Source organism: Melospiza melodia, chromosome 11 (assembly GCF_035770615.1).
Source record: "Melospiza melodia melodia isolate bMelMel2 chromosome 11, bMelMel2.pri, whole genome shotgun sequence".
Lineage (NCBI taxonomy): Eukaryota > Metazoa > Chordata > Aves > Passeriformes > Passerellidae > Melospiza > Melospiza melodia.
The window spans coordinates 17,110,609-17,135,817 of NC_086204.1; the positions used below are offsets into that span (position 1 = coordinate 17,110,609).

A 25,209-nucleotide genomic window follows, 5' to 3' on the forward strand; every position below is an offset into this window, starting at 1 on the left:
CATGCTGAGGGGACACTGCCCCGTAGGACTGGTGCTGGGGAGCGGCTTGCGGGACGCCGAGGCAGAGGGCGCGGGGTCCTTTGGTGAGGCGGGAGCCCAAGCGGGCTCGGGGCGAGGGCTGGCATTGAGTGACCTGTGCCCCTGAGCCTCCCCTCTGTGCTGGGGAGTGTGGAAGTGGGAAATAGCATTGCGAGCTTTACTTTGTCCTTCGAGTGTATTCAGTTTTCTGCTGTGGAAGGATTTGCTTTCTGCAAACCTTGTTTGTGAATTCAGTGCTGAGCAATTGCAAATTGTGAATTCTTGTGGAAGATTTCAGGTGCATTAACTGTGTTACATCTCTGCTGTGACTGAGGTCTGCTTGGTCCAGTCCAGCAGTCCCACTGAAGTGGGAACATCCTGGCATGCCAGTAATGTTTCAGTTATTGATTCGTGGAACTCCAATATATGTTGACATACATTGTCTTGTTATACAGCATTAAATCAAAATGTCATCATCATCACAAGCATCCTTGTCTTTACCTGTGCATGACTGTTCTGCTCCTTCCTTGGACTTTGATCTTCAGGAAAAGTTTATTCTTCACACTGTTGAGGCAAGTTCATTCTGTTCCTGTTAGGCTTGATTTTTTAAACTGCATTTGTTTTTTTTAACAAGGTTAAAATGTACTTCCTAGTTATAGATGTGAAGTAGGTGATATTTCAAAAACTGGCTAAGTGACAGTGCTGGACTTGGCAACAGTATACTGAAACTATGGCAAAATTCTTTGTTCTTTCCTGCTTACATCAATTGGCTATGATAAGTTAAGCATGATGTTTAATCTTCCAAGGTGCTGTTTTCACTAGAAGTAATTAAATTCAAGAACTTGGTTTTGGTTGTATATCCAGGAAAAAGCTACAGAGAACTGCACTTTGTTACATAATCTGAGGTCTGCCAGGAAATCTAATCTTGTAATAAAACAAGACACACACATATATATATAATAAAATATACATATATATAAAATAAAAAACCTTAGATGTTTGATTGTACTTGTTTGCTGTCAGACACAATTGGAAACAAAGCAGTCTGCATTCTGATTCTGTCAGGAAGTGATTGTTTAAGATGGGAACTTCCCCAATTTGTTACTCATTTTCTCAGTTATATGAAGGGCAATATGGATATAAGAGCTGAAACTCTTAGTCTGACAAATCCTTTTGATGGAGCTGCACCTGGCACAGGCTGAGCACAGGAGAAATGGGTCCTGGTGGGTAGAGAAGGCAACACAATCACTTCTGAAAAAATAATGAGCAGTCAGTGGAGCACTGAGTGGAGTAAATGATAACTTTGTTCTTGGTGAAGGCATCAATCATTCTGCAGTGATGGGTGGAGGCAGGAGAGAGGTGTTTGGAGAAGGGGTGATGACAGGTTGCTGGTACCTGATAAGGAAGTGGGGGGAATGGGATTCATTTAGGTTTTAGGTCTGATATGGCTCTGGACTTGCCATGGCATGGGCAGCATCATTTACTTGAGCAGCTGGGCCTGGTGAGAAGCTTTTCCATTTTGGGAAAAGAGGAAAGCCATTGCTGCCTCCAAACTGGAAGAAGTCTGCTGTGAAAAGCAGCAACATGGGAATCTGAGCAGCTCTTGGCCTTCACCTTTACTGGAGGTGGTCTGCCTTGGCCTTGTGAATTAGCTGTGTTCTGTGAGCAAACTGTTTGAGGGTACATCCTGTGACATGGCAGGCTTTTATCCTTATTGAAAGTCCTAAATGATTCTTTGATCTTTAAACTTTCTCTTAAAGGATTCTCTGGAGGAGCTGACTTGCTTTATGTTGATATCCTTGAATTAGCAGGATCAGTGACCTAACTGTGAGCAAAACTAAATGTTACATAATTATGAATGCTGTTTCAGGGAAAAACACATGTGCTACCTGGAGAAACAGGAAAACTGTGTTCACTGATTCAGCCAGATAAAAAGGATTGTCACAGAACTACACAAGCCATCCAAGATGGGAAGTGTTTTACTGATTTGAGCAAAGAATCTGACAGTCTAAAACACCAAGTAAGAAAACATGTAGGGCATAAACACAGAATCAATGGAAATGTACATTTCTTACACTAGTCTGAAAGAAACATGTTGTCATATAATCTTCTTTATATGACACCTTGTGGGAAGATGTTTTTTGTTATGTCCTGTGCACTAAGAAAGTTCCTAAAAATTTGGAAGGAGTTTGTTGAACTATGTCTGTTAAAACAGGAGGTGGACCTGAGTGAATTCCTGTATAAGAATAGACATGTAGAACTCACATGTGGAACTAACACAGAAACCTGATGGAGTGAAAATTGTAAATTGCTATAACAATGAAATGTAATCTGTCATTACTGACTTTCTTAACTCTCTTTGAGAAGCCAACAAAATGGGTGCTTATTCTGAAGTTTATTTTTTAATTTTAATCTTAATTTTCAGGTGTTCATAGACATTGCTAGTTGTCTTACAAGCATGAGGCTTTCTGTTGGTCATTAAACAAAAAGAAAGTTGAAAAAGAACAAACTGTGGGGAAGACTGTTTCCTGAGAATGGAAAGATAGTGTGATAAATTTAGGTTTCCAGTCACTTCTCAGTTCTGGGAAGCCTTCTAAGTATTTTTGCTGATAAATCAGTGTCAGGCCACAAAACACCATTCCTGTTTATATATTATTTTTTGATGACAGCAAATCTGATTCAGTACAGTCAGGAAAGATTAGGACTTGTACTGAATACAATATTTATAAGTTTGCTGTGCAGGGAAATGTGGAAACTGGATGCAGAATTGAGGTGCATGGATTGACTTTACAGATAGGCATGGGATCAAGATGACAGAATATTATGAGGAATGTTCATACATGCAGGCCAGGATAAGATGAAGGAGTTCTAGTCAAATTTTGATACCAAAGTTTCCAACTTGAGTTTGTGGGTTCATCTTCTCATTAGTGAAACTAAATTGTCTTGGATTTACAGTCTGAAAGCCACACAAGTCTGCTTTTTAAAAATAGAAGTTGTGCACGCACACACACACAGTAGGATATTTTTAAAAAAATGTTTAGTTGACAATATCATGGGCACATAAATTCTACAAAGACTTAACTCAAATTGATTATTGTGATCTTCCACCTTATGCTTTCTAGCTCAGTCTTCAAATTCTCCTAACTGAGGCTCTTGAAAGGCTTTAGCACTTATTATTAGTCTTTGAAATATTGTGAATTCTACAAATGCTTTTACCCTTTAACCACATGCTTAAAAAATACTTACCAATGGTATTTAGAGCCCTTCTAGATCAAACAAAGAAATACATAGATGTATAGAATGACCCTGGTTTGTTTCTTCAGCTACAAAGTTGATTGTAACAAAATAAATTGAATCTTTAGGTTTTAATCACCAAGTAGCTTGTGAGTATATGAGCTTTTCTAGTCATGTGTACCAGGTTTAAAAATGTAGCAAACTATATGTAACCACTTAAAAACTATTGAAAAATACAAAATCAGTTATAATCAGAATAAATTTTTAATGTTTCTTGTGTTGCAGTTAAACAGTAAAAATATTGACACTTTGATGAAGGAGCTAAGTGAAAGTGAAATTCAGAATACTGTAAGTAAATTCAAATTTGATTCTCTCTCTTTCTTCTAAGCTGAATATGTGAAATTGGCTACCTTGTAGAGTCATTCAATTTCCAGTAAGAGTGGCAAAGTGGGAGTATTTGTGATTTACCATCACAAAATGGAATCTTAGTTTTACATCTGAAATGTTCATCACTGTGCACTTCTGTTGCTTTGTTGTATATAGACATTAAAATAATTTCTTTGTTGGTTTTTTCCCATGAAGAATCTCAGGAAAAAAATACTTGAAAGGGAGAAACAGATTAAAGAACTTTCATCCATGCTTCAGTGTGAAAAAGTGAGTGACCAGTTCCATTAGAATGAATATTTTCTTCCCACATACTAGATTTCCAATTAAAAAATTATAAATTTTGAGTAAAACAATTATTTCAAAGACCTATGAAAAAAGTAAAATCCTGAAAGGTGTTTCCTACAGAATTATCTTCAAACATCAAAACTGTATTCAAACCAACTAAGGTGGCTTTTGACTTCTCATTTACTGATTTGCAATATTCTGGGGGAAAAGTATTTATAAGGAATAACATGGAGTAAGCTAAACAGATACTATTCACAGCTGCTTTCCATGGCTCTGTTAGGAAAGGAAGTACAGACAACAGAGCTAATATCATCAAAGGCTGGCAGGTCTGGTGAGAGCTCATTCATTCTTTGCACCAAAAAGAAGGGGCTCAGTGCAAAAACCAGCACTGAAAGGGGAGAACTTTCCTGTATAAGAGGGCACTGTAAAAGTTTGAAAGTTATTTTACTGACAGTTTGGCAATCTATGTTACAGATTGAATAATTCCAGGGGACTTTGTGTGTGTGCCATGCAGCGTGGTTCAGTGTTAGTGAGGGACAGCATAGGCTCAGTTAAACCCTTCAGGGTCAGCAGTGTACTTTGATACTTTGATATTGGTAACTCCTTGCAGGTTTTTAAGAGCCATGGTTTTCTTTCAGAGTTTGTTTTGTTTTGTTATTTTTTTTGCTTAACCAAATGAACATATCACTTGACTGCTGGATATTAACCTGTATTGACCAGCTGGTCATAATAGAGGAGCCTTTGGGGGCTCTTGTCATGTCTTTGCCTTTATCTTGAAGTGAAGGAGCACATTTTCATGGAAACATCTTTTTGCTTGAGAATAGAAATGCTGAACAGAAAAGACTATAAGAATTCTGGAGACCCCAATGCCATCGGACTTCAGTGTTGGTGGGATCTATGTGGCATACCATGCCCTGACTGGAAACTACCTAATGTTGGACAATTTAGGGTGCCTACCATCTGAAAGGATAAATAATTTTCTGTGCTGTCCCCTTGTTTCTTCTTACATTAATTTCAATAAATGGCATTTTCATCAACACTTGACTGAATCTGCCTTTCTTACTGGTGTCTATAATGACCACTTCCTCTGGCACATTCTTTTAGTCTCTTGCAGTCTATACTGATAACACAACACTTATCTACCTTATTACTTCTTACTTATCCAAAGGAATTAAGTTGAAAGAAATTTCATAGAATCATCTGATCTGAGTGCTAGTGACATAAGTTTCCTCTTCCCTTGTGATTTACATATCCCCCAAAATTGGAGTTTGAATTAAATGTATCAATAGTTCTAATAGGAGATGAAGGTCTTTGGAATTTAATGAAGGTCAGTTCAGGTCTAGTTAGTCAGAGCACAGCTGATCAGTGTGGCTCAGTGTTAGTCATCCTGCTAGCTGGATGCCTTTCCTTAGCCTGGATGTCTGAGTTCATCCTTCCAGGCCTTGTTCCTGCTACTTAAACTCAGATTAAATATTATACATAAAATTATATGTAAATTGTTTCAAGTTGATGATTTCTGTTTGACATTAATACAGTTAGTAGCAAGTCACTGCTTGTAAATATACTTGTAGAGCATGTTTTTTCTTTTCCAGGTTTTGAGGACATTCAAATGTCAGTTAGAAATAACAGCATAGTAGAAAGAATACAGAGAGCCTCATAGAGCATTGTACAATAAATTTGTGTTTATCTTTCCTAGATCAAGATACAGAGACAGGACAACCTGTCAAAATCAGTAAAGGAAGTACAAGCTCACCTGCAGCGTCAGATTGAAAGAAAAGAAGCAGAAAATTATGAATTAAAAGTGAAAATGCAGGTCAAAATATTTTTACTTGTGTTTCAGTTAAATAGGGAAAAAAACCCAAAAACAAACAAACCTGTTTTGAAATCAAATTATTGATAGAAGAAAAATCCCAAACAGTTAAAATCATAACCATTTATGGTTTGCAAGATCTGCCTGACTACACTATTTGAATTGCAAGCTTGTTTGTTGGTGTTTTTTCTTTTCTCAACTTATGCACACTTGTACAGCTCTGGTGAGCAAAGTGAAACGTGCATAGATGTGTTTGCACTCACTTAACTGCACTGTCTAGAAGTTTCCATATGGTCAAGAGATAAGCAAGTCCCTATGGTGACTTCCTGTTCTAAGAGAACAGTGACAGCCACACCCTGTTTCTTCTTATTGTCTGTGAAGAATTGATAAGTCTCTTAGTACTGACTGAAAAAAAACCACTGATGACTAATGCCTAATCTCACTTTGTTAAAGTAGGTTAAATTATTTCCATTTTCTGTTCTAAAAAGCACAAGTTAAATTTGAGCGTTTGAATCAGTTACTGGCTTTAGAAAAAGGCAAGGAGGAGGTCATGTGTGAAAGGCTGCAGCTGTATGTGGCCTCAGAATACAGTTTATGAAACTTGTCAAGAACATAGGCATGAATGAGAAAGCATTGGCTAAAAACAATGTGTTTCTAATTTCCAAACTCTTTTCCTAGCATGCATCCCCTGCTAATTGAATCACTTGAGATTGTTACCCAACATGTAGCAAGGCAATTTCAAATCACATGTCTATGTCTGCATAAATGTCTCGTGTTTTCTTCTAAATAAAAATTTTCTTGTTCTACCTAGTACAATTACAGAATTCCAACAACATTTTCATTGGGTAAAATAACTTGATATGCAGCTGTATTGCCATTCCATCTCTATTTAAAAGTTTTGATCACTTTCAGAAATTGCTGAAGTCGTTTGCTAGCTTAAGTCCTGGAGATGATTTTGTTAATAACTAGACAAAAGCTTGCAAAAGCTTAGCATTGCCTCTATGAAATTAGTTCTCAATTCGAATTTACCTCAGCCGCTGGCTAATGCCCAAAGCATTTATTCTTAGTGTGATTCTGACCTCCTGTGGTTGTAATAGGGGATAGCAGCTGTTTACTTACACTGACAGCTGAAATCCGTACATAGACTGAAATTTTGTTTGCTGTGTTTATCCACGACCTCAAGTCACATCTTTCTTTATTAGGTGCCCTATAAGTATTTATATAGGAAAACCTTTTTATATATTTGGGTATTTTTTGTAATTTCCTTTTTTTTTTTTATGAAGTAGTACTTCTGCTTTTCAGTGAATCCTGGTACCTGAGGCCATCTTTCACTTGGAAAACCACATACATTTTGCTTTGATTCTGTAAAAGTTTTGGGCCATTAGCAGGAACTTTACAGAGAGGTATCCATAATATGCATATTTTATAGCAACTGTCAATGAGTACCTTGAATAAGGCTGGCACATTCACAGGTTCAGTAGTTAACTAGTAGTACATAATGTAGTGTCAGACCTAGGCTAAAAGGAAGGAAACAAATGCATTAATCATCCCTACAATTTGGACATTTATCACTGAACTAAGAAAGTTGACACTGCTGGCTTACCAAAATTGCTGGAGTTTGGTGGAAGAATAGTAAGAGATATGAACAGGACTTACACTTGTCTTTATGAAACTAATTGTCTATTGGTAGCTTGGTCATTTTTGGCAAGTGGATCTGAGATTCTCCTTGAAACAGTCTGGTATTGCTCTTAATGAATATAATCATGTAGTGTTGATACCATGCCTTGTAGGTGGAAATTCTGCGTCCATTTGCAAGAGCACACAGACAGGGTTAGATTGCTGTCTTTCCCCCTGCCCCTTCTCAGCCTCCTCTTTTCATCTTGGTAGTGACTTTCTCCCTGTGTTTTTCTTGTCAACTTTCTACTTAGCTAGCTCCTTGTATCAACCACAAGATTTGAGATTCCAAGATTATATGGAAACAGATGTTATAAATGTAACAGATCTTCCTAATTATTGTATAGCACAAAATTATCTGTAAGGCTTGGAATTTGAATAGTTGATTTTAATTATGCTGCAGACTCTAAAAAATAAAATAGCAGAGTGGAAACATCAAATTGGTGAATACAAGTGCCAGAAGTTAGCCTTAAAGGAAACAAGTGAGCAAAAGAAGATAGCTCTGGAAAAAGCAATAAGATGCCAGAAACAAAGAGCTCAACTCTTAGAAGAAACTGTGAAAGATGTAACCTCTAAAATAAAAGAACATGTGAGTGACTATGCTACAAGCAATGTTATGTTGTATGGTTTGAAATTAAACAAATGAAAGACTTTCACCTGTGGAAAATAGAAAAATTTGTTTCATTATGCTGGGCTTGTATGTCTTTTGTTTTGCTGCTCATTTCTTAAGGAAAAGGTTACCCTAGGTGTCCTGAAAGCTATTACTATTAACTGCTTTTGTTTTGTTAAAATTCAGTGGTTGTCTTAAGAGGTTGAACATTTTAAGCTGTAGGAAGTAAGAGGAGTGTCATCAGCTTTTGGTTAAACCTTTCCTGGTCCTCCTGTTAGTCCTCTGTGGATAAGCACTGGCTGACTCAGAAATACAGTGTACTAACTGAGAATCCATGGCTGAGGTTTGAAGTGTTAGTTTTCTTTATTTATTAATATGTGATGTCTCATGTGGTTACTTAGCTTTTAGTTTCTAAGCTGCTTGCTCTGAACCTTTTCAAAATCCAAACATAAAAGTTCCTTAATCCAAGTTGTTCCTTGGAATCTTGCTTTGCCTATCAGTAGTTTTATCTATATTCATTTAAGGGATTTTACCTAATGCTTAATTTCTTACCCAGCTAGCATTTTTCATTCTTATGATATTTTAGCACAATTTTATTCATTTATTATTTATGTCATTTATATGTAGTAGAGAAGTATTAAAGACAATTTTTTTTGTCAGAAAAGATTATCATCCTAAATTTTGAAATGTTGTATTCTACAGTTGATATACAGTACCAGTGTTTAACTATGTCTCTGCCTTGAAAGTAAATCTGTACATAGATTTGATTTTTTAAAAATGTGGGGAATTTTGTTGATTTTATTTTGAGATGAGAGAAAATTTATATTGATTTGTACAATGGAGATCCAATAAAACCATCTTATTTTAAATATCTCTATTATCTAAATTTTATAGAATTAAATGGCATTCTTCAGTGACATTCTTTTGTTACATAATTTATAATTTCTGCATTCTCTAGGAAGTCAAACTGGGTGAGATACTGTCAGCTTCTGATGTCTGGAAAAACCAGCATGATAGAATAGTTGAAGAAAAGACAATGTTAGAAGTTCAAATAGAAGGTCTTGAGAAGTAAGTTGGACTGTTGATGTTTTTTGTTTATTTATTTCTATGGCCACAGGGTGTTGATATTTAGTAGTGCAATACTCATTGTTGACAAAGTAAATGAGTTTATTAATATTTTAAAATTCTGAGCAGAATTTGGAAGTTGGAAATAAGAACAAATTTAAGATTTTTAGTCTCCTCTCTGTTGCATTTCACTTCTTTTGAAGGTTTATTCCCCTTTACCAGTAAGGAACATATTCCTTTTCCTGCATACTTCTGATCAGCCTGAACTTGCTGGCAGCTCCTATGCAGCCTCCACATAACCACTTATTAAATAACTGATTCAACAGCTTGAGTGTTAACCCTTGTGTTTACAGAACAGAAGAAGGTTCTTTGTCTTGTAGGTCCTACTTCAGACTGGTGATGGCCAAATTATTTCAGCTTCCCTAATGCCTCACCTCAGTAGAGGATAGAGAGGGGTTCTTCTCAGATGCCATTCGAACAGTTCACTAATGTAGGGAAAAGCAGAACAAAATTATCCAACCTTATTCAAACTGCACAGTCAAATCTTAATGTACATGAAGGATATGTTATTTTTTTTGAGCAGACAATGACAAACATCCTTTTACCATTTCTGTTGATAGAAATATAGACTATAATTTAAACCAGCAAAAGAAACTGTTAGATGCCTTTATTCTAGGTCTGAGATAATGTTTATTTCACAGAGAACTTGATTCATGCTCAAGTATTTAACAATTCACACTAAAATGGCTTGAATATTTTGGTTTTGTCCCAGAAAATCTGACATTTCTGAAAATACTTGCGGCAGATTTTAAAATTTAACCACAGGGCAGGTAGATGACATCAGTCCAGAAATCTCTGTAGCCCACTGTTTGTCCAGTGTATATAGAAAGGCATCTAAGAAAGAACAAATACTCATTCTGCTTCCAGCTGGTTTTTGCTGTTTTCATATCAGCTAAAAATACAAGTCTTTGCTTGAAATGTGCCCTTCTAACAAGACTTGTTCTACTAAGCAGTGTGTGGCTGACTAAACAGCAAAACAAATTTTGTGAACTTTATTAATCTAAAAAAAGCAAAAAATGAGGCCTAGCATAGTTTGCTGCTTTTAATAATAGAAAGTAACATTCCTGAAGTAGCTAATGAGTGTTCTTAGTAGGACATTATGTGATATACCCTATAAATTCAATATAATTATATTTTGTACAGTGTGCATATGCATAGTTCTCTTGGGAGTATCATTTGGTGTTCTGTAACTGAGCTAAGACACCTTCCTTGGAGTAGAAACTCTCCTCTTGCAGAGAGTTCATTTCAGAATAGAAGTAGATAATCCTTCCTTTGGATGGGTAAATGTATTCCCCCTTTTATATATATATACTACAAAGGGGAATGTGTTAAGGGTCAATTTAATTTCCATAGTGAGAGTTTTGGAAGCATTGTGTATTATAGACAACTTGCCTGTCTTACAAGTCAGATCCGAGGCCTGACGGAAGACATGGAAAGAAGGGAGAAATGGAGAAGAAACTCAGAAGAGGAAATTCTTGGAAAGCTAAATTCTGTTAACTCTGAAAATGAAAATATTTACTTTGAAAACAAAAAATTAAAGGTGAGATTATAAATCATTGTTGAATGGCTCTACATTTCTCACACATTAATGATCAACCATGTTAATTCTCTTTGGACCTTCTGTCTAGAGACCCCAGACCTACAGAATAAGGTTTGCCATCCATTTATAGTAGTAAGGACAAATGAGATGCTAAAAATTTTCCCGTGGAAATTTATGGCAAAGCTCGGAACAAGGTTGTCTGATGATATATCTGCTTAATCAGGATGCTGTTTATTTTACTGTCAATAACTGCACAATTTCTTAAGTAGAAATTGTTCTTTAATGTTTGTTAAACTTTCTTTCAAATGAAAGAACTGAGTTTAATTATTAATTTCAATTTTGAAAGGGTTTGCAGGTTTGATCATCTGATAGAAGTGCTCTGATGAGCTGACAAATGAACTATAGGCTATCATTTTTGTTTGACAGGAAAAATACTTACATTACTCTTCCTAGTGCCAGTCACTTGCTGGTAATATCATATTGTAGAATGTCTTATTTTAGTAACACTCTTAACATTTTTATATTTTCTATTTTTGATCAAGGCTTCCCTTGCTACATTGGAGAAAAGTACAGTATCTGTTGAATATGAGTTGCTTCATCTGCAAGAAAAAGCAAAGCTACAGGAAAACCTTTTAGAACACAGTAAAAATGAGGTGACTTAGCATGTTTGAAATCTTCAAGTATGTTTTTTTTTTTAATTTGTAAGCCATTTTGAGGAAATTATAAAGGTTTTGTTTGTAATAAATCTGTTTTGTTGTCATGAGGAGTATTTTTGTAATATTGAGTATGAAAGAAGAAATTGCTATTACAGACCATATGGAAGAATAGTCTCCACACACTTACAAGTACACATTGTCTGTACTTGAAGCTCATTGAAGCCAACAAGACAAGATTGCTTTGACAAGATTTGCTTGCTAAAAAGCAGGTTAGTGACCCAGTAAACTAGATGTTTAAAAAGTTTGAGTCTGATGTCTTCAATGGATATACTGATGATATTTTACCTCTACTTGGCCATATTTTATCTTCATGTTCCTAAGAGCATATCAGTATTCAAGTAAGCTCAAGAAATCCAAGTTCATTCAAGAAATATATATTAGGGTTATGAGAGAAATATATATTAGGGTTATGAGTATAGGGTTATTTGAGTTGTTTTATTTTGGTGGGGAAATCCACAAAGAAATACCAGTGAAATAAATAAACCAAACATAATGGGCTTTTTATCAATTCATTTTTTGTATTTGGCTTTATTCACACAGGAGTTTTAGAACATTGATTCAAATATGTGTCTATTTATGCTATAGTATAGACACAATTTCATTGACATTCTTCACTTACTGATTTGTTTTAATCACTGACAAGAGAAAAGAAAGATATGATACAAAATCTAGAGTAGAGCCAGAAAGCTTGTCTTTGGAATGCATAATCATAATTAAAGTTGCAGCCAGGTTCAAGATGGTAGATGTAGTTCCAGGTAACAGCCAGCCTTAAGCAGTGAGTGGAGTGAATTCTCTAGCTCAGGGCTGTAGTGACTCCAGCTGGGAAGTGTCAGTGACAGTTTTGTGGGGACAGAGGTGTGAGTCACACTGGCTGCTTCTACAGCACAGCTGTAGCTCTTTCTCCATTGTTGATAACACACTGCTGATATGACAGTGCTCTTCACCTGGAATCATTTTGTACTTGCTGTGACAAGTAGGATAATGAAAATAAATAACTTCAAATAATAAATTTTGAGATACTGCTTAGAAGTCAGATGTTTTCCTTTATGCTTCATACTAATGATTCTACCTTTTCTATATTTAAATGAAGGACCTTGCAAATGTATGTGAATAATGTATGTTGTCCTAGGTACAAAAAAGACTAATTGCTGTGGAAGAATTGAAATCCAGATATGAAACAGTCTTAAATGAAAACACAAAAATAACAGAAAACAAATGCTTAGAAGCAGATAAGGTAAGTTTTTCAGTAGTAAAGAATGTTTCCAAATAATTCTGTAGAACACAGATCTTTTCTACATTTTTGTGATTTTGTTAGAAGTCACAAAGTACTCTCTTGGTTTTAAATTTCTGAGTTTTACTGACTGCTATCTAAAGCTGGTGCTTTTTGGATACTACACAATTGCAAACAATGGAACAATGATTTCTAGTCCAATGACTAAGTAGTTTGGCTACTTTTAGAATTCCAGAATTCCTTTATCACTTTCAAAAGTGTGATTTTATTGTTGATGATTTTGAAACTATCTTTTTGACAGAACAGTTGTGAAAGTTGCACATGGAAGCAAACCTATTGTAAGCTCTTTCCTTTTAACTAACAGTTAAGATTGAGACTCCATACAGAGATGAGCTATCAATTTTTCAGCAGATGGAGCTGAACACTGGAAGACAGCATATTCTTAAGTATCAGAAAAGAGCTTGTATCTTTGTCCGTATTCTATAAAATAGGTGACATGTAACTTGTATAGAATTTTAGCTTTATTACCCACATGAAAATCCATTAAGTGTTACAATTAATTTATGGGTTTACATTTACATTTTTCTCCTGTGATGCTACTCTGCATCACAAAATGGAGGCTGAGTTAAAGGAGTTAGAACATGTTTGTGACTTGCTGAAAGCAACTGAGGAAAACCAGCAAAAACTTCTGGCCTGGGAAAGAATCTGTGCACAGAAATGCAAAACCCTCAGGGAGCTGGAGCTTCAGGTGGTTAGAACATGCTGATTTCTAAAGATAAATGAGAAAATTATGTGGTAAAATGTCACTGGGGCATTTTGCTATTGGTGTGTGTGACAGTGGTGAGGTTTCCTTTGTTATTTTCTTCATAAATCAAAATTTCTGGGGAAATCAGATAATGCAAATAAAGCTGTTGCCAACAGTATTTATGTGAATTCATTATGTGGTGAGGCTTGTAACTTTTATAATTAATACATTTTTGATCTTTTTGAATACCTATGTCCTGAGATGTGTTGCAGAATCCTTCCCTGGAAATAAATGCAAGTCTAGATATTTTTTGTATCTAATAGAACAATTTAATTCTAGATTAGTTTTGTTTTTAATGGCAAATTTATAAACCATACAATATTTAATCAGATAAATTATATTCTTGATGATGTATAACATTTTAAAATGTTTTAGTTGAGTAAGTACTTTTAATAGGATAATTGCAATTTTTAGCTGTATTTAACACTAATGCTTGTATTTTCTCTAAAGCCTGAAAATGAATTTTCCTGGACTTTTTTTTTCTCTGACATCAATTTCTATGGCAGGGTAGGTTTGGGGTTTTTTGGTTATTGTTTTTTATCTTTATTTTAATGTGTTTTCAAGTTAGAAGAGCACAAATGACAAAGATTTTTAAGTTAGTAGGGTGGGAAAGGGGCCTAATCATCCTGGTATGTCAGTAGGAAAACCACAGCTAACGTACTGTGAGTCTCTGTGGTCCTACAGACTTTATATAAAACATTGCTCTTGATTTTTGATTCTTCCAGTAATGTTCATAAACTCTTAAATCAAGTACTTCAACAATAATTAATTTTGAGGTGCAAAATTTATACATAATATAAAACGATGAATGTCATTTTAATCTAACTATGTGTTTCCTTGAAAAAGTGCAGAAGAACCTCTTAAGTATAGCAAAATAATTGGGAATATAATCACTAGTCTGGTGGAACAGTAGTTGAATTTCAGCTTTAAGTCTTGGTGATTGATGTACTTTACACTTGACTCTATGACCAGAATTTAGGAAAATTCATTTTGGAGCAATTGCTCCTCTCCTGGTTCATCTGGACTAATTTGTGCTACTACCAGTGTGCTGCCACCTGAACAGCCTGCAGTTCTGATAAACAATCAGCAGATGAGCTCAAATTGCTGGATGGGACTGCTTGAGGCAGTCCAAAGAATGGTGGTGGTCATGCCTGCAAATGCTGGCACCCACAGGCTGTTGATGTGCCTGATTATTGCTAACAGGCTGCTGATGGGTGCAGGAAGGAGCAATAATCTCATTGCTACTGAGATTTGAAGGAAAATGTGTAAAAGTTTAGCCCTCTGGATGCTGGGCAGAAGACTCTTCTTGCTTCCTTCAGCTTCTGCTGCTGTATCTCTTTTCATGAACTTGTCTTTTTTTATATTCTCTTTTTTCTGAAATTCTTTGCCCGTGCTGCACTGTTCTCCTGTGATAACTGTATGTATATGCAGTGTTATTTTTATGCTTCCTGTGACTGTAGTGTTAGGGAGCCTTTTTAGCTGGCCCTAATACACAAGGCTGCATGGGCAGCACATGGAGTTTTTTAGGACTTTGTTACATAGGGGATTTTCAGCCTAAATTTTCACACTAAATTTTACTCTCCAACTTTAGCTGTATTTTACTAATTTAAGATATTTTTACAAGGCGCAATAATACAAGATAACATTTACTTGATTATAGTATAGCGTTTGTCTGAATAAACAGCATTTATCTGAAATTACAGTTAAATTTTTTGATGGATTTTAATAGACAGGCTTACTTTACTCCAGTAAGATCCTACATAGAGGTCTCTTCAACTCTTCAACTAGAAACAAATTGTCATTTTCACAGGATAACCATAGTGTAACTTCTATGGGCAGTCTTTGCTTAGAAGAAGAGATCTGTAACATTCAGAAGAAATATGGAGATCTTCAAAGGTAACTTGAAGAATCTGATCAAAATTCATTCCTACACTTTTCTGCTATAGTGAATTATAATGCACTGATCTGTTTTGTGTAAAGGCAATTAGGACAGGTGGAATATCAGAATGAAGAACTTGCTTACCAGCTCAGGAAAGAAGATGAGAATCTTCAGAGCAGTAAATTGCAGCTTGAAGAGAAAATTGCAGAATATAATGCATTGACCAGACAACTTGAATCTGCTTTGGAAGAAGGGAGAAAAATGGTATTGGTGATTTAATATATCTCTCAATCTTGTTTGCTACTTTCTGTTTAAAAACAGCATTAAAATGAGCTTGAGAAAAAAATATGGAACGAGACTATTTTGCATGTAGGAAGAAATACTAAACAGTTACTGTGAATTTCTTCATGATTTAAATATGGATGGAACAATTCAATTTCCTTGTCAAATTTGGATACTATGGAAATAAATACCAAGTTTCAATTTACCAACCTTTTATTATAATTTTTTTAAATTGATAAATCAAAATTCTTTAACCACCTAATATTAAATCCCACACATATGGCAAAAATTTCTGTACAAAAGCTTAATCTTACCTTTTATTTTCTCTGTTATAAAAGCCTACAAGAATGTTGGTGTTGAAATCCCTCTCTTTTTAGAGGAAGAGTTTGCAATCTTTCTATATCAAGTAGAATTTTATCATTTGTAAAAAATTATGCAAACAGTTAATCAAATTCAAGAGGAAATGTAGGAATTTAGATTGTAGTGAATTATATTAGTTTAATCAGAAAAAATGTATGAAGTTGTAATTTCAGATTAAAAATGTAGAAATAACCATTTGATTTTTTCACTACTGAGGATATTTGTTTGGTTTTGAGAAAAGTAATATTTTGGCTTAACTTGAACATAAGCTAAAAAGTGTTCCTCTCCCACTGTATTACTTTTTTTTTTCCCAAATTGAAACAGCTTTCAATTTTAGCCAGAATATTTGTGAAGTTTGTTAAATACCTGGGTATGTGAAATAAGTTAAGTATTCAATTAAAGGATAGGAAATAGAGCTATTAAGGTTAAGAGAAAAGAAAACAATTTTATTTGGGTTTTAAGAGTAAATATATATGTGATACATACATAATTTATAAATACATTGTGTATATATATCTATCTATATCCTTTCTCTCTCTTTACTTTTATAGGTAGCTGAAGAATGGGAAAAAGCGTCATACAGAGAACGAGCCTTTCAGACAAAACTGATGCTTCTTGAAGCTGAAGTGAGAAAGAGGCAAGAAGAAAAAAAACAACTCCTCTGCTTATTTCACCATGTGAGTAAATAATGCTGTTTGTGATTCAAGAAATCACTTACCACGTCACCATTTACAAAAACAAGTTCCTTTTACTGAAAGCACACTACTAATACAGTTGAGACACACTTTTCAGAGCAGTAAATTAATTCAACTTTACAATAACTGTCAACTTTTGTAAATTGACATTTCCCACCAATCTAACAGAACTCCAGTCTAACTAAATCCCTTGAATAATATTGAGTTTACAACTCTTACTCAGTCGAGTTTACACAGCAAGACAAAAAAGAAATAAAGTATGAAGTTGTATTTTCCCTCAGATCAATTGTGTTCAGTAAGGATATCTACATTTGATTAGGTGCATAACAATCCTATAATAATGTACTGGTAGCTTCTTTTTCTTTCCTGAGTTAATGACAGTAATCTGAATTTACAATTTTTATAAATTATTGTAGGCCTTTTTTTGATTTTAAGTCTATCCAAACATGTTCAATTTGATCCTGACAGAACATAAATAAAAGCTTCAATCCTTTGAAGCTTTTTTTAACACCTTTGCTTTTGTGAAGCCTCTGAAAACATTTACAGGTAAATAAAGCTATAAAAATTAGGTACTTTCTGTCTTAGATTATTATTTTCATTGCTTTATATTTTGTTTCTAAGTTTCTGTGCATTTTTCTTTTTTCATTAGAATGAAAAGCATCATGAAGTACATCTGAAAGAGCTGGAGAACCGCCTACAGAAGTCAGTGATCAAGAACCAGAGCATCCAGAATTATGTGCAGTTTTTGAAAGATGCATATGTTACAATGTTTGGCTGAATTCTTCAATCTATTTTATCGTAGAGAAACTTGTCAGGATTGGGGTCCCAGTCTTGTTGAAGGCAAAGCCATTGAGGCCTTACATTATTTTGGCAGATTAAATTTTTTGATAATTCTTCCCTAGGAAAATGTCTGTTGTGGGCAGGAGAAGCAGGTGAGCCATTGCTGTGTCCCAGGGGCTGGGCACACGTGGGGAATGGAGCTGGTGTTGGTGACAGAAACCTTTGTGTTCCCCATGGCACAGCAGGGCAAGGCTGAGTGCATGGCAGCAGCAGCAGGTGTGTATGTGTGGGGTATGCACACAATGTCTGTCAATGTCCTGGCCTGTAAAATCTTACCTGAGTCCTTTTAGTCCATGGTAAATGCAAATGACCACAGATTATCTTTCAATTCAATGATATCTAACCTATTAAAACAGACAAAAAAATGAGATTATTAGGTTCCTTCCCTTTTTTCCCCCTGTAGTTTAGCCCCAGTATAGTCCTACACTACATGGAAGAGTTGCCACCACAAGGCTGTCCCATCCAGCCACTTTTCTCTACATCTCATCATTATGCTCAGGCATACACTACAGTGGCATTTTATAAATATAAGTAGGAAAAATTTTAGATACAGGTATAGTTTAAGCTCTGGATGTGCTGATATACCCTGGTGACACAGCTCCAGTGAGATATTTAAGTATTTGTCTGAGTTCAAGAGCTGCTGTTCAATAAGACTGACCTGTGCCTCAAGTAAAACACATGTAAATATTCAGCTGATACAGGATTAATATAAGAAACAATTCTTGATCTAATTTCAGTTCTAAATTCTAATTAGTTTTGTAGACATATGGTTTGTTTTTCAAAAATAGTACCTTCAGTTAAATAGATGTGATTTACAATGTGTACTTAAATAATATATATTTTTGACCAAAACCTTAAGTTTGTTTATGCATAGGCAATACCCATTCTATTTCATTGTTAGTTGTTAGTAATGTGTTGAATACAGACCTTTTTTTTTGCAAACGCTTATCCATCTTAACAAATACTGATGTGTGCTAATGATCTGTTTCTGTGCACTTTTTAAAAATAAAATTTTCATTTATTCTATATGACATGTTAGTAGCAAATATTTATTTGAAATTTGGGGGGTTTGCATTACACACACACACACAAACATTTGGATTAATTTAGTTCTGATTGTGCTACTTATAAAATATCAAAAAAACTTTTTGAAAGTCATCATGTATGAAGGAAAGAGTTCAGAAATAAATTGTTCAATCCAGTGCATGAGTGGTTTTCCAGAGCTCATACTGAAAAACTGTACACCTTTCATTAGATTTTGGTTTTGTCCTTTTTAGTTTGTTTTGTTTCTTTTAATGGTTCTCCATTACCTTTTTGTTTGTATGGGGTTTTTTTCCCATGGTAGAAATAGGGCTGATAGTCACAAGGATCATTTGGTTTTCCTCAGCTCCATTTTGAACTGGTGTTAGCTTATTGTGTCTTTTGCATTTTAAAAATTAATTTAGGAGAAATTATTGTGAATTGTTTCTTTCTAATAAAGAAAATAATAAAATTTTGTCTAACTACTGAGGGATTGAACATTTACTTGAGATTGCTGCTTGTATTTTTAGTAACTGTGTAATATATAGCTAAATTAGCTCTTGCCTTGTTCATTTTGCAGTGTAGAATTCTGGATGCTCTGCCACAAAATTCTTGGATACAGCTGTACAGATTTGACTGCATTTTGGGATTCTACTATTTTTCTTCAAAGCAATTTTTACCATCTGCATCACGTAGCAAAGTGACACAGTTTTACAGTAAGAAATAGACTAATTATGCTTGCTTTTGGGGATGTTGTCATCTCTAACATTTTTAGAAGCCTTTGGTAAGGATGGTGTTGCCACCATTTCACCTCTCAGCCTTTTTTCCAATGTGATTTTATTTTGTCATTTCTCAAAAAAAAAAAAAAAAGCTGAACATGCTGTTGCAGTTTTCAAATACAGTCAGATTAAACCTCTTATTGCTGTAAGTATGGACAGAAAAAGTACAAAACCCAAAGTTCCTGGTCCATGCTGTGCTTGCTTTTGTGATTATATTTTTGGTCAGATACTGTTCTGTCACAGGCCCCTTAGCAAGCAGGAATGTTTGTCCTCTGCTGTGCAGAAAGTCCTTGGCCAGAAAAGCAGTAAAACCCAGAAATTCTGTATAAAAGTTTGACCATGCTTTCGGTGATGAGCTCTTCCAATAGAAAGAGATTTTAGCTGGTTAAGAACAGAGCAGAGAAAGAAAAAAAGATTCAAACACTACATTCTATATCCCAGTTTATTTAGATTTCCTAGTAAGAAGCCATTTTTACTGTAGGCTTACTAAGGTACACAGTCAAATGTACACTGTGTGTTGTAGAATTTTTTTTTTTGAAAGGATTTTGTAGTAATTTTTTGCAGAAGCTGGCTCAGTATGATCCAAGGTATGAAAGAGAACTCTTGGCTGAACTGACGCCAAGTGTTCTTGTAAATCAAATCAAAGCCACCTGCAGTGTTACAATATCCCCCCTATATCTTGCTGTATTGATTTATTTGCTGCCCATGTTGATTAATTTGTTCTTCTTTTTTTTTTTTTTTTTTTTTTTTTTTTTTTTTTTTTTTAAGCTGTGGAGTTTTCCAGGAACAACTTCAGTCTGATTGCTATGGATCTGCTTTTAAATCAGTTTATTGAGACTCTGGCAGCAGAATATGCACAGTTTAAAAGGATACTTCATTTCTTGACTGGTCTGCACACACAGAAGGTAGCCAGGAGTTAAGGAGCTGTTATGGTGAGGATGAGTGTGCCCAAACCCCCTCATGAGCAGTGTGCTACTGCTGGCCAGGCAGGCATGAGCTGGGCAGGAAGAAACAGGCTCTGGGAAGCACATCTGACTGTTGCTAGTAGCTTTCAAAACCACATTTTAAAATGTGGTTCAGAGATGACACCACATTTGAACCTGTAGGGTGCCCCTTTGTCAGTGTGGGATACACTGCTGCACACATTTCATAATGGGACAAGATTTCAGAGTTACAATAAATGAAGTGATTTGAGGTTGTGATAGATTCACTTTGGCTAGTACATTTCCATATTCTATTGCAATCTTTTGGCTTTAATTAGTTAAAATTGTAAGCATGTAGAGTCCTGAAACTGGCAGATCTCAAAGACCTGACCTGGATTCCCTACTCCCTACTGCAATCTTGCTTTAGATTTGTTAATGTGTGGGAAGACACAATTTAAACCTAAGAGCATAAGTCTAGGGCTACTTGGGACCCTACCCCTTTAATCCTGTCTGCCAAGTAGTTTATTTGTGGATTCAGTTTGACAAAAGATATCTTTTTGTTTCCTGTCTATGTCACAAAAGCTGCTATAAATTCTCCTCTAGAATGAAGTCTTTCCAGTAAGAGCAGAGATACTGAATTTTGTACCAGACACATGACTCCCATGGGGATATCTTTATAGAAGATATCCAGCAATCACTGAGCTCTGTATGGATGAGTCCTCAGCAGAATGTGATGGGTCACTAGCCCAGTAATCCTTTTGAGAAGTTCTTTTGCCTATTTAATAGTGAATAAAATCAACATTTGGATATCTGGGGAAGTTTAGGGAGGGACTGCAGCTCAAAGTGTCTTCTGCTAGAAATGTGTCCTGTATTCTGACTCAGAAAACAACCAGATTAGACTTTTTGTGACAAAAATCACTTTGTTGATGATCTTCCTACAGGAGAAGTGACCTGGTTTCCTCCACTGATGAGCTGTTTAGCAGTGCAACATCTCTATGCAGCTCTCTCTGCTCTGGGGGGCCTAGAGCTGGCCAGCACAAACAGGGATCAAAGCAGGGCCCCATAGGAAAGGGTTGTGCAGCATGTGAAGCAGGCACAATGATTTTATACAAATTTTTTCTTTCTCTTGTTTCCTGTGGATCACTTTAAGGTTGACATAGCTCAAACTTGTATCTTAAGGCCAGAAAATTGAGACCACTATGTTGATGTCCACCAACTGGGAATTTAAGCAGTCAAAAGCATGAAATTATTGCAGTCATGCAGATTGTGCATGTGTTTGATTCAGAATATTTTCCTGTCTACTTCTGGCTGAACAGCAATCACACAGCAGCTGTCACTCAGTAGTGAAGCTTCCAAAAGTTGAAGGTAGCATGTTTTATATTGCCATGCATCTCTATCTGCACCCTTCACTCAGGATTTCTGATATAATGCTGTTGGCTTTCAACCTTTAAATAAGGATGTTACAGCTACTAAGAGTCCAAAGGAAATCATCCTAGTGATAAGTAAATCATCCCCCCTCAGAGAAATCTAGTGCCTTTAAAGAGCTGGTTTTATTTGGAACATTATATGCTTCCAGAAAGTAACTGACTTTTTTTCTTTGAGTGTTTGACAGACCAGATCAAATACCTGATTAACATATTGTAATGCTTTCTTGGCACATTAATCTACTTAATTTGAAAGCAATAGGGAAAAAGTAGAGACTTTTATGTGTAGAGACTGCTGCAATCCTGCCTCCCTCTTGCAGCAGAATAAACATAGCATTTTGTTGGCTGTAAAACTGTACCTTCCAATTTATTGACAACATAAATATTTCATGTGCCACTCTGCCTTTCGGTAGTGCTACTAAAAATTGAAACCAGGTCTTACTGGTTCGGTTTTGCATGCTTTTCATCCAGTTCAATCTTTCAAACAGATCTTTGATAACATCTAATTTCTAGAGCAGCTGTTAAAGATCCAACAACCATCTCCCAATCTCCCATCAACATTTCAGGCATGTGGAGCCCTTGTTCATTATCATTGTGACCACATTCCTATTCTTAGCAAGTTTCTCCTTTGCAGAGCAGCAGCCTACTCTGCTGTGGCAACAGTCCACTTACTAATTTACAACTCCACCCACTAAATGCCACTGTGAATTATAAACTACTGAAGTAAACCATGTATTTTTAACAGCCTCAATTTTACCATCATGGCTGTTTATAAAAGTCAAAGACATTTTTGAAGTGCAAAAATGCTAAGTTGGCATTTCAGGTTGTTCTTAGGACATTCGCTGTTCCTCCACAGTAAGGTTTCCCCTTCTCTCTCCTTGAGAAAATCAGTATATTAATATGCTGCAAAGCACAAACTGGTTTATATTAACATTTCACTCTCTTTCTAGAGGAAAAAGTCTGGAGAAATCTGAAGAAAGAGCCAAACTTAGGATCTTTCAAATATTTCTGCAAATCCTTTGCAAGAGTGGAAAAAATATCCAGTTTCTTTCAGTTTCAAAAAAATTTCCTTCTTTTATTAAGTCTTGTTTTATTAATATTGTGGTTCAGGAGAAATTTCTCATGGATATTTATGAACAGACAAAAATAGAGTTCAAGTTCTGTGAGTGTTCAAATATTGTTCTGACATTTACTGTTGTCATTCCAATCCTTTGTAACTCAATGCAGTTACAGTCAAGAACCAACATATTGTGAAGCATGTGTGATGCAGAATAGACATTTATATATTTCTTTGCATTTGTATTTCATGGGAGATTTCCCCAGACAGGAGCATTCAGAGGTGGCAGCCCTGAGGATTTTTCTTTCTGTGGGCACATGTAACAATGGAGGGGAACTCTTGTCTTCTAGTGACATGTTTCTAATAGACCCATCATTCCAAGATCTAAAGCGAAAAGAAGCTCAACAGAATGAAATAAATCTCAGCAGCAGAAACAAAAATTCCATGCTGCTGTGTAGCACAAGATAATCTTTAAATCCCCCTAGGTACTGTTTGTGGATAGCATTCTTGGCAGGGTTCCACTCATGAACTTAATGTGTTTGAGCACTACTCCCATCTGCTAGGAATACTGGGGAAAGTGGTACTGCAGTTCCTAATTTTCTTAAAATACTGCTTGCTAGGTTTTAGCTCTTCTGGCTTCAGTTAACCCAAGTTAATGTCTGGAAAAGGGGCAAATTTTATAAAATAAGGCTCCTTTCTTTCTAGCAGCCTAATAATTTCTCAGTTCTTAGCGTTATATCTGGCTTTAAATGGTGAATATAAAATCTTTAATTTCTCTTTGTCTGGTCACTGTATTTAATGAGCTACAATTTTGTGTTAAAATAGGAACCTTCTGGCAAACTCACATTACTTGGTCTAATTACTCTCCACAGTTTCTAAAGGACATGTTGGTGATGTGGTTGTGCTTTCTTTGAACAACGTGGAAATTCTTGAAGTGGCTTCCTTCCTTTTAAATTTTTCCAGGCAGAAATAAACCAGTTTTAAATCATTTTCTAAAACCTATTTTGGAAGCCAGATCAGAATTACACTGGAGTCTGCTTTGCACACATTGGAGTCTAATGCCTGAATATTCTAGTCCACGTGAAGATGTAATGTAGCCCCAAGACTTGTTGCTCAATTCCATTTTGTCTTTGCTTTACATCTTGCTATTTCCATCAGCTGGGGAAGTTTCAGAAACTCTGCATGATGTACTTCACAGGCATTATATGACTCTACAGTGAAGAGTTTATTTCAAACAACGATTTCATTTTTCTCAAAAATGGCACATTGCAGTGACAGCTATAATTTGGCCAATCAAGTATCAGAAACAAGCAACCATGCCCAAAATTCCTCAGGGTGAACTCATTCATTATTCTCTGGTGATAATTTTCTTCTTTGCCTCAACACAAGTAGCCCATACCTTACACATAGACTACAACAGCAACTGCCCCTGCACAAGGTATTCTTTACCAATCTCCTTACTTATTCAGGATCATCCTAAACTTTCAGGGTTTTTCTGGGGTTTTTTTCAAAACCTTATGGTTTAAAATCTTATTAGTCTCATAGTATCAATTACTTAAATAAGGGGGAAGTGTACTATAGTGTAAGTAAGTATTACCTCCTGGAAAAATATTGGTTTATAGTAGTGAACCTCATACTTCATTGTGCATGTCAGACTTCGACAAAATATGAAAAGATGCATCTAAGAACTGTGCACTGAACATGGATAAATTATTTAGAGTTATGTCCAGGTTTGATTCCAGATTTTATTTATTTGACATCTACTTTGATTTAAAATTATATAAATTAAGTACTTCCAAACGGAGATCAAAATGAAGACTCACATACACTTGCAATGTCATGTGAAAGAACATGTGGATTACAGAGGTCCTTCTGAGGTGAATGTCCAAACAGTATGCTTTGAATGGATGGCTAGATGTGGATAGTTTTAGGTGCAATGTCTGACTGTGCTGTCAAGTCGCTTCAAGAATAAGATTATTTCTTTTATTTCTTTTATGATAAATGAGGCTTCTGGCGGGGCATATGAGATGTGATCAGACTTCCTGCATTATCTTACCATTTTTTGTATTTGATTACCCATGCAGAAGCTTAAGTTCTTGAATCTAAAAATCTGGAATTAATTATCCTTGCTTAACATTTATCACACTGCAACAGATTATTCATCCTTTGAACTAGATTGTTTCCATACCAGTACATTACTCAAGATTAACTTGGCCTTATCAAAATTTTATTAAATTAAAAATCATAGGCCAGTAATAGAGGTTTCTGGGTCACTACCCATTTCAGGCATTTCCTTCAAAGCAATCAACTGCTATCAGTAAACTGCTGTGATTGTTTTGAATCTGCAATGGCTTTTCATGGTGTTGCTATGGAAGGGGCTCCCAGCCACTGGGACTGGAGAGTGGTTCCAGTGCTTAGAGAGGGAAGCACACATGGTGGTGATTCCCAGCCCCACATTTGTATAAGAAGTGTGCTGCATCAGAAATGTGCAGACATGTAATGAATCCCAGGCATG

At 35.6% G+C, this 25,209-nt stretch overlaps 1 protein-coding gene across 1 annotated transcript; it reads left to right on the forward strand.

Moving 5' to 3' along the window:
- Nucleotides 1–485: 485 nt before the first annotated feature.
- On the forward strand, nucleotides 486–18,517 carry ODF2L (outer dense fiber of sperm tails 2 like). The gene is made up of 15 exons (XM_063165164.1): nucleotides 486–590; nucleotides 1,889–2,038; nucleotides 3,538–3,600; nucleotides 3,835–3,906; nucleotides 5,621–5,737; nucleotides 7,812–7,997; nucleotides 8,977–9,086; nucleotides 10,548–10,683; nucleotides 11,226–11,336; nucleotides 12,529–12,634; nucleotides 13,233–13,378; nucleotides 15,246–15,331; nucleotides 15,416–15,578; nucleotides 16,508–16,633; nucleotides 17,301–18,517. Exons 1-15 carry the CDS (start codon nucleotides 486–488, stop codon nucleotides 17,427–17,429), a joined length of 1,806 nt encoding a protein of 601 aa, XP_063021234.1. The 3' UTR covers nucleotides 17,430–18,517.
- Nucleotides 18,518–25,209: the final 6,692 nt, after the last annotated feature.